Source organism: Perca flavescens, chromosome 9 (genome assembly GCF_004354835.1).
Source record: "Perca flavescens isolate YP-PL-M2 chromosome 9, PFLA_1.0, whole genome shotgun sequence".
Taxonomy (NCBI): Eukaryota; Metazoa; Chordata; class Actinopteri; order Perciformes; family Percidae; genus Perca; species Perca flavescens.
The window spans coordinates 9,625,387-9,639,483 of record NC_041339.1 but is presented as its reverse complement, the minus strand read 5'-3'; the positions used below and the strand labels follow the sequence as shown (position 1 = coordinate 9,639,483).

The 14,097-nt window shown below is 46.9% G+C and overlaps 1 protein-coding gene across 1 annotated transcript in view; it reads right to left on the bottom strand.

Annotated features, from left to right (window-relative positions):
• The window catches only part of scp2b (sterol carrier protein 2b), a 33,167-nt gene extending 20,156 nt beyond the window's left edge, over nt 1–13,011 (bottom strand). The window contains exons 1-2 of the mRNA XM_028588569.1: nt 12,806–13,011; nt 1,262–1,361 (exon numbers count right to left, since the gene is read on the bottom strand). Of these exons, the coding sequence (XP_028444370.1) occupies nt 1,262–1,361; nt 12,806–12,828 (123 nt within the window). The 5' untranslated portion in view covers nt 12,829–13,011. The remainder of the gene's footprint in view (nt 1–1,261; nt 1,362–12,805) is intronic.
• Between the last annotated feature and the right edge of the window lie 1,086 nt (nt 13,012–14,097).

Sequence of the window (14,097 nt, the reverse complement as noted above, 5' to 3'; positions counted from 1 at the left end):
ATGGCGTGTTATTGTACGCATTTTCAGCTATCCACGTGTATGCCTACGCTGTATACAGCTGAGGTAAACATACCCACCATGTGGCCTCGCCACGTTGCGTGTTATTGCGAGAACGCGACGTACTATTGTGAGAAGCAACGTACTATTGCGAGAACAACATCACACGCCTGATAAAAAAAAAAAATGGTTGGGTTTAGGAAAAGAACACAGGGAAAGGCTTTAGTAACAAAACAGTGACAAAAACACAGAAAATAACGACAAAAACACGCTAAGGAAAACAATAAATGGTTGGGTTTAGGAAAGAAACATTGGGTAAGGCTTATTAAAAAATAAATAAAATAAAAACGGCTGAAACGGCCACACGCGGGACGCAAAGCCGGCTCTCCCGGGTGAAAGTCCTGTGTTTTGCAGCAAGAAAGCCTTTGCTAAGATGTCAATATAAGAAAAAGAGGCTTGCCTGGGCCAAGAAACATCGTCAATAGACTACTGACTGATGAAACAAAATTTGAAATCTCCGTTCATCACACAGGATTTTTGTACGCCGTCGAGTAGGCGAAAAGATGGTTCCTCAGTGGGTCAACTGTTAAAAATTGAGGAGGAAGCATGATGGTCTGGGGCTGTTTTGCTGGATCCAGGGTCGGTGATTTGTACAGAGTGAAAGGCACCCTTGGCTACCACAGCGCCATGCAGTACCCTCTGGTATGCGCCTAGTTGGTCAGGGGTTCATCCTACAGCAAGATAATGACCCAAAACATAAGTCCAAGCTATGCCAGAACTACCTTAGGAAAAAAGAACTAGATGGTAAGCTTAAAAACATGGAGTGGCCAGCACAATCACCAGACTTAAACCCCATTGAGCTGGTTTGGGATGAACTGGACAGAAAAGTGAAAGCAAAGCAACCTACAAGTGCCACACATTTATGGGAACTTCTGCAACAGAGTTGGGAAGAACTTTCTGAAGAACATTTGATTTCCATTGTAGAAATAATGCCACAAGTGTGTTCAGCTGTTATATCTGCCAAAGGGGGCTACTTTGATGAGTCAAAAATTTAGAATACATTTTAGTTTATAAATTGATTCCATGATTTAAATTGCTCATTTGTTCTATTCTTTCATTTCAGAGTGCAATAAGACATTGAACTGCATGAATTTCAATAAAAACCTGGAAAAATTGGGGTGTTCTAAAACTTTTGACTGGTAGTGTATATAGTCACAAGTCTGCAATTAATGACAATATCTTCTATTGTAAGTCATGTAATCACCTCCTGGAGCTTCTTGTTGATTTCCTGGAACACAGCGTGTGCCTTGAACCCCTCCAGTCTGTTACTAGTACTAGTGTTGCTTGAATTAATTGCTTGAATCCTTGAAAAGATAAAGGGAAATGAATGAGAATGAAAAAATTAAGGTTAGCAATGTAAGAAATTGATTAAAACCCTGCACAGAAACATACATGGTTGCTGAAGACAAAACAATCACTGATTAAACATTCACTGTGATAGTTATTGTCATGTATGGATCTTGCCATTGGATCTCACAATAGTTTGTTTACCCTTGTACATTTCAAATTGTAACAGTGTTTCCGTTATGATTTTTTCCGTCAGCGAGGGGGGTGGGGGGTGGAAATCACATTTTCACTTAATATGACCACTAATACTGTCATTACTAAGATAACATTGTGCCAAAATATGAACAATAACGTTCCCATTGGTGGGGTCATTTGCTAGTTAACCGCTATGAAAAAATCAAGCAAATAGACTACACCTTAGGATACCCGAAACAGGTGATACGTCATAGCTTATTTTAGATGCAGTTAAGCAACAAAACAAAATGCTGAGGGAACATTACGTTTTTCATGTTGGTTTTGAGCAATACACATTCCCATTAACCTACATTAACCCAACCCTACTCCCCGTGAGGGTTGGGTTCCGAACCCAATACTGTTTTTGGGTACCAAGCGAATTACGTCGGTACTACCGAGGGCCGAGTCACAATAAATCAAACAGTGCCAAATTTCGGTACCTGAGTGCGCAAATAAGTGCAAGCTTTTCTGTTCTCTCTGCAAGTTGTCAGAGAGCGGGTCTCATCACACACACAGAGCTTTGGAGCGGACAGAGCAAAACTACGCAGACTGAGTTTGTTTAAGTCACAGCAATGCTAGTTAAGCAGTTGCAAGTGTAGTTACACTTTTTATAACTCCACGCAGACACCGTTCACTATAATATTAATGGCGTATTTGGTATTTATATTGATCAATACCAGTGTAATAAGACCGATAGTTTCAGTTTCTCTCCAGTATGCACCACTGCGGTTTCATCAAACTGGTGACTCAGCGGCACCAGGCAAACAAGCAACCAACCAGCCAGGCCGGCGGCGGCCAGCAGCACACACACACAAGCAGCACAGAGACTGGGGAGAAGAATGGCAGAGAGGAAGAGGAGCACAGTGTGGCTATATTTTCAGGCCAAAAATTAAACAGCGGCAAGCTGTATAATTTGTAAAAAGGCTGTAAGATACTAACCTGACTCCGCCAGATAGATTGCTTCGCATTTGCTCGGCATATCCATCTGGGAACTTTCCGTTGGAGAACTTTTGGGAAGGGGTGAAAATACTGGTTAGATGATTGGATAAACCATCTGTCTATCACCTATGTTGGTGATAGACGGGCCAAATCAACCAATCAGATCAACGAAGCGTATGAAAATACAACCACAAGCCCCTGCTGCTGCAGGCAAGGCATAGCTCGTTAGCTCAGCAAGCAAGCAACATGTCGGTAAAGGATATTTGCCGTTTGTGTAACGAGAATTTACGAATAAAAGGCACCCTGTCAGGTTCCCGGTCCATATTCCAAAAAAAAGATCCAAGAGAAAAAAGCATTAGCAAGCAGCTAACAGAATTAGGTCTACCGCTGTCTGAAAACACTGGTTAGCGGATTGGATAATCCATCTGTCTATCACCACCTAAACCCGCCTCAAAACCAACGCTGATTGGCCCGGGTGTTTTTTGCGAACGGCTCCAAATTTTCTCTATCTCAAGATGCCAGACTGATCTGCGAGTGGAAAACTGGAGCTCGCAAGATCAGGACGGTCTCACGATTTAATACATTAAAAAGATTTTACTTTTACTTATTTCATGGTACTTTTACATGGTATTTCCTCTATGTTGATTGGCAAGTGGCGGACCGCCACGGTTAGATTCCTCCCGCCATCGTATCAGAAATGTACAAAAAGCAGTCTATCAGCAGTGATTGTTAGAGAGCACGTCAGAGAATAGCGCGAACACGTGCTTCACACCGCAAATGGGCACGGAGAAAGAAAAAGAGACAGGCTGTCCGGAGGACCCAGTTCAGTCCATCCACGCCGTAGTTGCCTACGTTACCGACTCTGGCTTTGCCTTCGGCCCATCAGTGATACCCACACTTGTTACTCAAGACCGCTAGTTAAGTTTCTCTGACAGAGACTATGATTATTACTAAGCAACGTAGATGCATCTTAAAACTGCGCAAGAAATTTAAAACAAAACCGCAAAAATCCGATGCCTTTTGTGGAATGTATATAAAAAATTTAAATACAGACTCAAGAGTGCGACTAATTTGTAAGGGTGCAACTAAGATTTTTCCTAGGTCGCACCGGTGCACCTAACGTCCTCGCATCCGCTGCCTCTCCACAAACGAAGCAATGTCGTTTATATGGATATGGTTTAATGTTGCGTTACATGACCCATTCCTTCTGTAAAGCCGTGCCTGTGTTTAGATCTCTCCTCCACACAGCCCCACCGCCATTTACACACACACAGCGCACCTACAACATGGAGAGACACAGCGCCGCCGGTCCACACTGCTGACATTTGTCTAGAGTTTTAATTGTTATTAACACAGCTGTATATTGTTAAGTATGAGAGGGAAACCTGTATTGGTACCAGTGTTTCCGCTGGTAACTCTCTGTTACTGCGGCCGCCACGGCGAAACACACATTAGAAGTTATTAAATGCAACTAACTTCAGTTGGTTGAGTAATAGCGTGTGAGACGGAGCCTGCTGGATCATAGTTCATAAAAATGCAGCGCAGTGACGATACAGACATTTCATAGCCTACACAAGACGGGTGTAACGCCGCTAATGAGTCAGCCGTCACTCTCTGAGTAGCCTAGCATATGCTTCAGTCCATCGCACTCCCTCGGTCTTTTTTTTTTCTTCTAAAGATTTCGGCCTTTATTTTGATAGGAAAGCTGAAGACATGAAAGGGGAGAGAGAGGGGGGATGACATGTAGGAAAGGGTCGCAGGTCGGAGTCAAACCTCTATATTTACCAACTGAGCTATCCGGTCGTCCTCTCTCTTTTAGTCTTTTATTGTTGTTGAAAGCTTATGAAGGAGCTTTCTCAGATATTTTTTTTATATATATCCTAGGCTATTTATTTTAGATAACTTTCATTTACATGTGTTGCAGCTGTATATTTTCAAACTGGTAAAGGAAACCCTGTCTTTGATTTTTATTTTAAATCTAAATCGGTTTTAATAAAAGAGCTTAAGAAAAGTGACTTTGACTTAAAACTGAACATTTAGCCCACTTTGTAAAAAAAATACAGAGCTATATATCGTGTATCGCCATTCAGCGTTACGGCAATGCGAGGAAAAATTTGGGTGCACCTAAATTTTGTGCTGGTGCACCTAAATAAAAAAAGTTAGGGGCACCAGTGCAACCAAGGCAAAAAGTTAGTGTGGAGCCCTGTTCCGGTTATGAGGCTTGTCCCGTGTTTGATCATATTTGGTTTGGGAGAAACTCTATCCTTAGATGTAAAACCTATAAGCAATATTACACGAGAGGTTGTGATTTAACATTTGGACGACAGTGATGCGGGCTAGCTCCGAAGTCCGTAACGCTAAGCATCATTGAAGTGCCAATGTCACTGTATCGTCAGTCAGCCAACGTAATTTAACGTTAGCTTTGTAGAGATCGTAGGATTTCACAAACTGAAGAAATACTGCACATATGAACACAAAAACTACTTTGCCAGCTCAATCGTGTTGTATCAAAAAGATATTTGCTGAAAATATTTTTTATATCGACAGCTTCAGCTCCTGTACGTGCGCCACATGTAGCTAGTAGCTGTTTTTAACATAGCACCTTGTCGTGTCATCGTGTCGAAGTCTCTCTGTTTACCTACTGTTAAAATGCTACAAGGGTTGGATTCAGGTTAAGGTGGGGGGGGGGGGGAACAGATCTCGACGGGGTTCGAAAAACACCGGCACAACTGACGTAGCTAGCTAATGCTAACATTTCCATTTGGTGGCAAGTCGTAATCCTGTAACGTTACACACTGTGTACATTTTTTTCTGCGAGACATGCAAAGCATCTGCCTAAATGAGCACAAAGAAGCAGCAGCTAACAGCAGCTCCGCTCTGTTCAATATTTCCCTAATTAATTATACGTCATTTCACTCACAACAACCCATCCACTATGGCTAATTAGAATGATAATTTTTATGACTCAATCTGCAATAAACGGCTGGTTGCTATGGACACTGCTAAGAAACCACGGATGGAGCTAGCATGTTGTTTGAATCACGTGTGTAATGAATATTACAACTATTAGGCTTATCGTGTTTTCATCATATTTGGGATATAATGTTTACATGGCAGAAAAATCAGGTTGTGTTCTCTCTCTCTCTCATATCATTATGTTGAATGTAGCTTTAAAAAAAAAAAAAAAAAAAAAAAAAAAAAAAAAAAAAGACAAAAATGTATTGACAGTAAACAAATATCAAGAAAAGAGGTTTGATCCCTGGTCGGATCTGCTTGTTGTAGGCCTATTTAAGGACATTTTACATGGTGCAGCAGATCTGCCAGCTGGTCGTAGCCATTATGCTAACTAAAGCTGGTTTTCATAGTGTATCACAGGGAGGAAGATTCGTTATATACATATGTACATAATATAAACAATTATACATAACGACGGGTCCTCATTCTGATGAGGAAAAACAAGTATTTGACCCCTGGAGAAGAGAGGACCAGATGTGAGTCAGTTGGGAGGGCTCAGACACATAGAAGCCTCCAAATCGGATGAAAGGGCATGGAGATGCCCAAGAGCTTCGCAGCACAGATTTCTGCCACTGACATGCCTCTGAACAGGGCTGTCGATACATGTAGACAGAGCCTGTGTAGAATGTTGCCACCACCATGCCCTGGGGGGGCTTTGGGTTGTACTCGGTGTTCGCCCCCAAACTGACGTTTATAGGCCTGGGTGATAGCCTCGCCTCTTCAGCCAGTGGGACAGGCCTGTTGTTTTTCTTGACAGGGGGACCCCCTTGGGATTGTTCCATGTAGTGGACAAACAGCTGCCTTGTGTCCAGTTCCCCCCTTGTGGTTTTGGGATGATTCCTATCCGATGATCAGGGACACCCCACGAGGCAAGATCTTGTGTGGAAACCAGGTTGGCGGTGGTGTGGTGCTTCTTATTTGTGATAACTGCAAACCAAGGGCTTTCCGATTCTCTGTAACCCATGAGCCTTGTGCAGATCAACAATCTTGTCCCTGGTGATGTCCCTGGTTGAATGTGACTCCTCATGGTGGTGATGTTGGATGCTGGTTGTTTGGGTGTTGACATGTCTTTTATACAGGCAGGTGAGGCAGGTGTATTTGATGTAGATAATTGGTTCGGATTGGGGCTGTGTCTTAAAGAGACTAAAACCAGGGAAAAAACCCTGGATGGTTAAAATTCCCTCTTTGGGACCATATGATTAAAAGGAATTTGTTAAACTTTTGGTGTGAAGGAAGGGTTGGGCTGTAGGGTGGCTGCCGCCCCTCTGATTGGGAGTTCCTGTAGTGGACAAACAGCTGCTGTGTCCGCCTTTATGTCCGCCGACGTAAAACATACTGTGATAACGCACGCACGGGCACAATCTGTGAGAGGCCTCCTCAGCGTCGTTGTTATGAGGCAGGGAAAAAACCCTGGAGGAAAAAACCCTCGACCGAAAGGAATTTGTTAAACTTTTGGTGTGAAGGAAGGGTTGGGCTGTGGGGTGGCTGCGCTCCGTGACTCTGATTGAGAGACAGGACGGCGAGACTGACAGCGCACACTTGCTTGGCTGATGTCAGTGCAAGGAGGGCGCCGTTTTTAGAGACAGCAACCTGAGAGGGGCTTGTGCCAGGGGCTCGAAGGGGCTTCCCAGAGCTCGGAGTACCAGGGTCAGATCCCATTGGGCGTGAGAGAACGCACGGCAGGTTTCTGCCGCCGGACCCCCTTTCAAAAAAACGTTTAACTAGGGGTGCGCAAAAACCGTTCTCTCTCCATAGCCTTCGTGGCAAGATGAAATGGCCGCGGCGTGAGGCTTTGACCGTGGATGGGGCCAAGTCGTTATCTACCAGTGTTTGGAGATAAGTCAGTACGACGGGCAGGGGGCACGATATGGGGTCTGACTCCCTCACCGCACCAGCGGTGGAAAGCGGACCAACGCGCGTAACACGCTGTTGTAGAGGGAGCTCGCGCTCTGAATGGTGCGCACCACGGCAGGTGGCAAGCCTAACCTCTGCAAGCGTTCCCGCTCAGCAGCCAGCCCCACAGTCGCTGGGTTATCACCGGGGGTGGGCTATCGCGCCGTCCAGCTGTGACAGGGCGTCCCTCGTGCCCACGGCAATTGCCAGGGGGGAGCCGCCAGCAGCTGGACCAGCGTCGGGGAACCAGGATGCGTTAAGTGCGCTCCGGTGCCACCAGGATGACCGACAGGCCTTCCTCCTGGATGCGTTCAGGAGGCGAGGGATCAGAGGGACCGGGGGGAAAGTGTATAGGAGGGTTCTGGGCCAGGGATGGTGGGAGAAAGCGTCCGCGCCCAGGAGTGGGTTGTCCCGTGAGCTCAAGGAAAACCACAGGCGCACTGTGTGTTTTCTCGTGAGGCGAACAGGTCCACCTCTGCTTCCCGAACCTGCTCCACAGCTTCCGCCGACGATAGTGGGATTCAATTTCCACTCGTTGTGAGAGGTCCCCCCCCCCGACATTAGGTCTGCCGCCCGGTTTAGTATCCCGGGGATGTGGACGGCCCTGAGGGACAGCAGATGACTGTGAGACCACAGCAGGAGGCTCCTGGCTATTTCCAATAGCCGGGCCGAGGGTACGCCACCCTGGCGATTTATGAACACCGCTGCTGTGACATTGTCTGTCTGCACCACAACATGTCTCCCTGCTACCTTCGGGGCGAAGTGCTTCAAGACCTTCAGCACCGTGGACAGCTCCAGGCAGTTTATGTGTGGGAGGGGAGGAGGAGGCCATTCCCCTCCCACCACCTGTGATTCGCACATTCCTCCCCAGGGACGCATCCGTGTACACTGTCACGTATGACGTCATTCTGCCCAGGGGAACCCCAGCTGACAGGGTCTGGGGGTTTCCCCAGTATGACAGGTCTGACTGCAGAGAGGGAGGGATAGTCAGCATTCGCCACTTGTGGCGTATGGGGTGGATGTGCTGACGAAGGAACCACCTCTGGATTTTCCTCATGTGGAGAAGTCCCAGGGGTACTACCATGTATCCCGCGGACATCATGCCCAGAAGGCGCATGATAGACAGCGCTGACACCTTTGCTTGGGCGTGGTGCGCGACAGGAGAGAAAGCAGCGCATCTTGCCTCGGCGTTGACAGCCTGGCCCTCATAACAATCGAGTTTAGCACTACGCCCAGATAAACTATCGATTGTGAGGGAACCAATGCGCTTTTCTGCCAGTTTATGGCGAAACCGAGTGTCTGCAGGTGCTGCAGGACTGACACGGTGTGTAGCGCCGCCGTTTCCCGAGAGGGAGCCAGGATGAGCAAATCGTCCAGATAAAACAGGACTCCGACGCCTTTTTTCCGCAACGGCTGAAGTGCCGTCTCCATGCACTTGGAAAAAGTGCGAGGGGCCAGTGAGTAACCGAATGGCAGTCGGTTGTACTGAAAAGGAGCCCCTCGGAAAAAGAAGCGCAGGAATTTCCTGTGTCTGGGGATGACTTGGATGTGAAAGTAAGAGTCTTTCAGATCCACGGATGTAAACCACTCCTGGTGGCGCACGCATTCCAACACGTTTGATAGTCAACATGTGGAATGGACGGACCATGACGCACCGGTTGAACTGGGACAGGTCGAGGATGGGACGAAACCCGCCTGACTTTTGGCGTGAGAAAGTATAGTAAAAACCCTCGTTCTCCTCCCCCGGAGGAACACGGGAAATTGCTCCCTTTGACAGCAGTTCCCGTAATTCTGACGTCATGGCGTCTGATTCCGCCTGGGACAGCACAGTTGTCTCCAACACGCCCGCAAAGCGAGGCGGGGGGGAGGCGAACTAGAATGTGTAGCCCCGTGATATCAGTTTTGACATCCACAAGTCCATGTGTGTCAGTCTGATCCATGCCGCGCTGTGCTCTGAGAGCGGGGGCGCGCATGTCTGTGTGTTGTTCACAGACATAGCTAGCAGGAAGCGTAGAGCCCGTCCCGCCGCTGGGCGAGACATGGGTAGAACGTATCGCCCAGCCCATGGTAGGGCCCTGTAGAAAGGGTGGCGAGTCATCGTCGTCCTCATCCCGCTGGCATAGCCAGGGGGAGGAGGACAACTGAGCAGCGCTAAGTGTAGCGGCATGGCGTCTGCTCCTGCTGTCTGCATAGTGAGAGAGCGGTGCAGCTCCGCGAGCAGCGGTGACCTGGTGTGTGCTTGTGTGGGGAACATCTGTCATATTATCAGTGTAGTGTTCAGTGGGAACAAGGGCTGCTAGGTTGAGGGGAAACTGCTCTTTAGAAAGACTTGAGTGGCCCTTAAAAAGGGCCGTTGTGTTTCCGATTCTCAACCGTGGAGGGACAGACGTTCCCCGCGCCCGTCATTGCCACCGCCGCTGCTTGGTGGGTGGCTCGGGGCGGGTTAGACCAGGTGGGGGCCGCCTTCATGATCCTTCGACCCCGTGAAGCCTGCCGGTCGGGGGCCGGCTGTCGCTGCGGTGGGGCAGGCGGAGGGGCGGAGATCGAAGCCTGGGAGGGCGCAGCCGCAGCAGAGGCTGTGGGGCGTTTCCTCTTATGGCGGCTGGTGGAGCGGTGGCGCTGTTGTTGAGGTGCTGCCTTCCAGGAGCCAAGCCGCCTTAGCCGCTCCGCCTCTTCGGCTGCCTGGTGGAGGTGGGATGTGGCCGTCTGTAGACGAGGTCCAAATAGTCCATCGGGAGCTATGGGACCGTACAGAAGCTCGCGCCTGACCTCCGTGGGTAGCTGTGACGTGTGGAGCCAGATATTTCGCTGGGCCACAGTCTGCCACACCTGGACCCTCGACAACGCCACCGTGGTCGCCGTGCTGAGGGTGAGGATGGCAGTCATAGCCTTGCCGATCTCCGTAGCTAGCTCCGGAGGAAGCGCCTCCGGGTTGGTGGCCATGGCGGAGACGGCGGAGGCTAGCAAGGCTATGTTGTTTTGCGCCGCTAAGCCCTGGGCCGCACACTGGTGAGACCGGTCAGTGACTTGGACGCAAACCTGGTCCTGGGGGACGGGGGGGTCGGCTTCCGGTGGCCGAAGAAGGTAGCCTTCGGAAGCAGGATTGACGCCAGGCTCTGCTCCAGAGGGGGGAGCAAAGGAAAGCCTGCCTCTGTGTCGCCATGAACCCGTGTGAACGGGGCATAGCGCGAGACTGGCGCCCTCAGTTTCCCTGGCTGAGAGAGAGCCTCCTCCACAAAAGGCCGAAGCTCCGTGAAGCGCGGCCAGAGTGGGGCCCGTTTGGACGGCGGCTCCTGAGAGTAGAGGTCACCGCTCAGGAGGCCGCGAGAGGGGGCTGGCGGCTCCGCTGGAAGCGCTATGCCCCTCTGGTCCGCTGCCCTTTTTATGATCTCCGGCAGGTCCATAAAAAAGAGCCTTGGTGGTGGAGGGTGGAGCCACCTGCGGCAGAAGGGAAGACCGCTGAGGCGGTGCCCCTGGCCGTTCTGGAGACGGGGAGAGCCGTAGCGGAAAGGCATCGATCCCTGTCTCCAGATCCAGTCCTCCCAGTGGGGAGGAAGGAAACCCGGTGAGAGAGTAGTCTTTCGGGGGAGACGAGTCATTGGACTCGTGCCCGTTGAAGACGCCCTCTTCCAGCGGTTCCAGGGCGTCGACGGTGTCGCGTCGGTCCGCCCAGCTGCCGTCCCCCTCTCCGTCGACCTCAAAGGCCAGAAAAGCGTCCGCCCGCCGTTGAAGCTCTTTAGAAGGCAGGCGGGCGCAGAACGGGCAGGAGGCGTCGGAGGTGAGAGCCTTGCCGGCAGGAGAGGTGCCGAGGCAGGTCTCGCAGCGGGGGTGGAGGTCCGGCGAGAAGATGTAGCCGGCCTCGCAGGAGGGGCAGAGGCGGACGCCGCTGGAGCTGGTAGTTTTCATTACCTTCTTCATAACTGCTCTTGCTTGAAGAAAAAGTGGGAGCATAGCAACGGGTCCGCCCTGTTTTTATACAGTAATTGCGGACGTAGCTGAAGCCCGTGCGGCACGCAAGGGCGGGAAAGAAAATCTTCACGACTGCGCATGCGCGAAGGGATAAACCCATAGCGTGGCTTAGAGGGCGAAGCCTATACGAAATAGAACTGCTGCTTGATGATTATTACCGAAGCCTGGCTGAACACACTCACTCATCCCAGATGGCAGCTAGCAGCTAACAGGGTAGGTAAATTTAAACAATGTCGGAGTTGAAAACGCATCTTGTTGTCATGTAAGGGCCCTGTTCATGTTGCACAGACATTTTAATTGCATTTTGTGTCTGCCGTTTTAGCTAAGTGGGAGCTCTGGGCATTAGCTGTAGTAGCTCTGTGTTGCTGTCAATTCGTCTCGTTTTTTTGGCTAGCAACAGTACTCACATACGTATAGCGATCAAAATTAACGTAAAAATTGCCCGGAGTTCTCCTTTAAGTCATGTTCTGTCCTTAACACACAGGCCAAAACAAATACAAACATTCCATCCCAGAATACAGACTTTAGCATTGTTGTCAGAGAAGATAGGATTTAAAGTTAGCATGTTTCCTTAATATTTTGTGACAAATTGTGGTCATTCTTTTATTAAATACAGTAAATATATATATAAAATATTGGACCTTGAAAATTTCAGTTTTCACTGTTGATTTGTTTAACTGTTAAGTTAAAAAAATACATCTTTCCAAAAGACAATGAGTAATCGTGTTAAATAATTTCAATATTGACCAAAATAATGGTGATTATGATTTTTTTCATAAAGGAGCATCCCTAATATGGCTGTATCGCAGCACTGTATATCTGGTAAAACAGCTGACATGACACAGCACAAAGCCCACTTAATCATTTATTACTTGCACAAAAAATGACTGTGGCCTCCCCCTTTTACACCTTCACTTCCTAGTTCACAGTCGGTGAAACATCAAAACAGCCACTTTCAGTTAAATCCAGGATGTCACCATCGTTATGCACCTGTCAGCTAGCTAGCCGAGGAGAAGCTGACACTGCACAACAAAACAAACTAACAAACTGACTGTGCTGGTAACATTAGTCCACAATCAGCTAATGAAAAGGATAGCAGTACATTTATGTAACGTTAGCCTACTTCTATCACAGATTTACGGCAGTTAAAACTACATACAACTACAATATCGTTTGTGCTAATTATGTTGTAACCAACGGCAAGCTAAAGTCTTGTAGTATTGTATCAAAGAGCTAGCTAGAGTTAAGTAGCTAGAGACTTCAACATACGTTAACGTAACTAACATTAGCTGTTTGTTTGATATTTCGTAGCTACTTGGAACAACAAGGGTGACCTTAATGAATGATTTAAAAACATGTAACCTTAACATGTCACAATAATACGGTACGTTACGGTGTTTAGTATTCTTACCTTGGTGTCAGTATTTCAGGCATTTTGCTAGAACGGTAGGTGAACAGAGAGTGCCGCAATTTTAACAGACCAACAGCTAACGTTAGCTTGTACTTTGACTGCTGTGCTGTCCATATATATATACAATGGCCTGCTGTCTGGTTTGCTAACTAACACTTCCTTGTTTCTTCGAAGGAAAAAAAGATGTCACGCGTCATATCATTACGGTAAAACACATGCGCAGTAAAATCTAGACTGCACCCAAAGGTTCAGAGATGGTTTAGAATAATAATAATAATAATAGTATAAATGTTTTTGATAGGTTCTTGCAATAGCAGTTTTTGATTGAAAAAAAAAAAATAATTTCAGTTTTAAAGGAAACCCCTTTTTAACTTTGTTATTATTACAGAATTTGTCTCCAACTAGTCACATTTCCTGCCAATTCATGTCTGAGAAATCTGAGTAAATCTTGTATGTAATTCCTGATGTGTTTATTTGAGCATTTATTCTTGTAATGTCAACCAAGAAACTACTATTAAATGGATCGATCATTGAAACTTTGATTATCAACATATCCTAATTTTATTCTAGTCATTTATGTGTTTATTTGCCAACCTTATGCTTGTTTTTGTTTTTTAAATGCAGTGCTTACTTGTGTTCAATTTGTTGTTGTTTGTTTAGGACTCTTGTAATTGTAATTGCTCGCTATATATTTTTTTCTTTTCTTCCTATTAAATGGATAAACCCCCTAGGGTTTTCTTAATCTCATTGAAATCTTTATTTTATTACTTTATTTTCTTTTGTTACTGCTGTCTTGATTTTCTTGTGCAAAATAAACAAATAAAAATCCTAATTTCAAAAATTGCATATTTAGTCATTTATTTTTATGCCATGCCCTAAGCGCACGCCATGCGCTTAGTGCGCTTAGATCGTTAAAATAGGGCCCAAGGAGTATATTAGATTCAGTAAAGCACAGTCCAGTTAAATCTTTAAAAGTAGTAATATCCTTGGATTCTGCAGCAACAATACAAAGTTTTAAGTCAGGACAAACGACAAGGAAAGATCTATTTATAGAGGTACATTCGAAGCTCCTAAATTTACAGCATCTAGGAATAGATATTCATTTTTGTTGAATTCCGGCACATGTGGGTAGAGGGAAATGAAATAGTGGACAATATGGCTTAAAGTGCATTACATAAAAATAATAAACTAAACGTTAGGTTGTGAAAAGCAGAAGTAAAATCAATCATTCATCAGAGAGTTAATATTAAATAGCAGGAAATCTTGGAAAACGATACAAAAGGTAGAGAGTA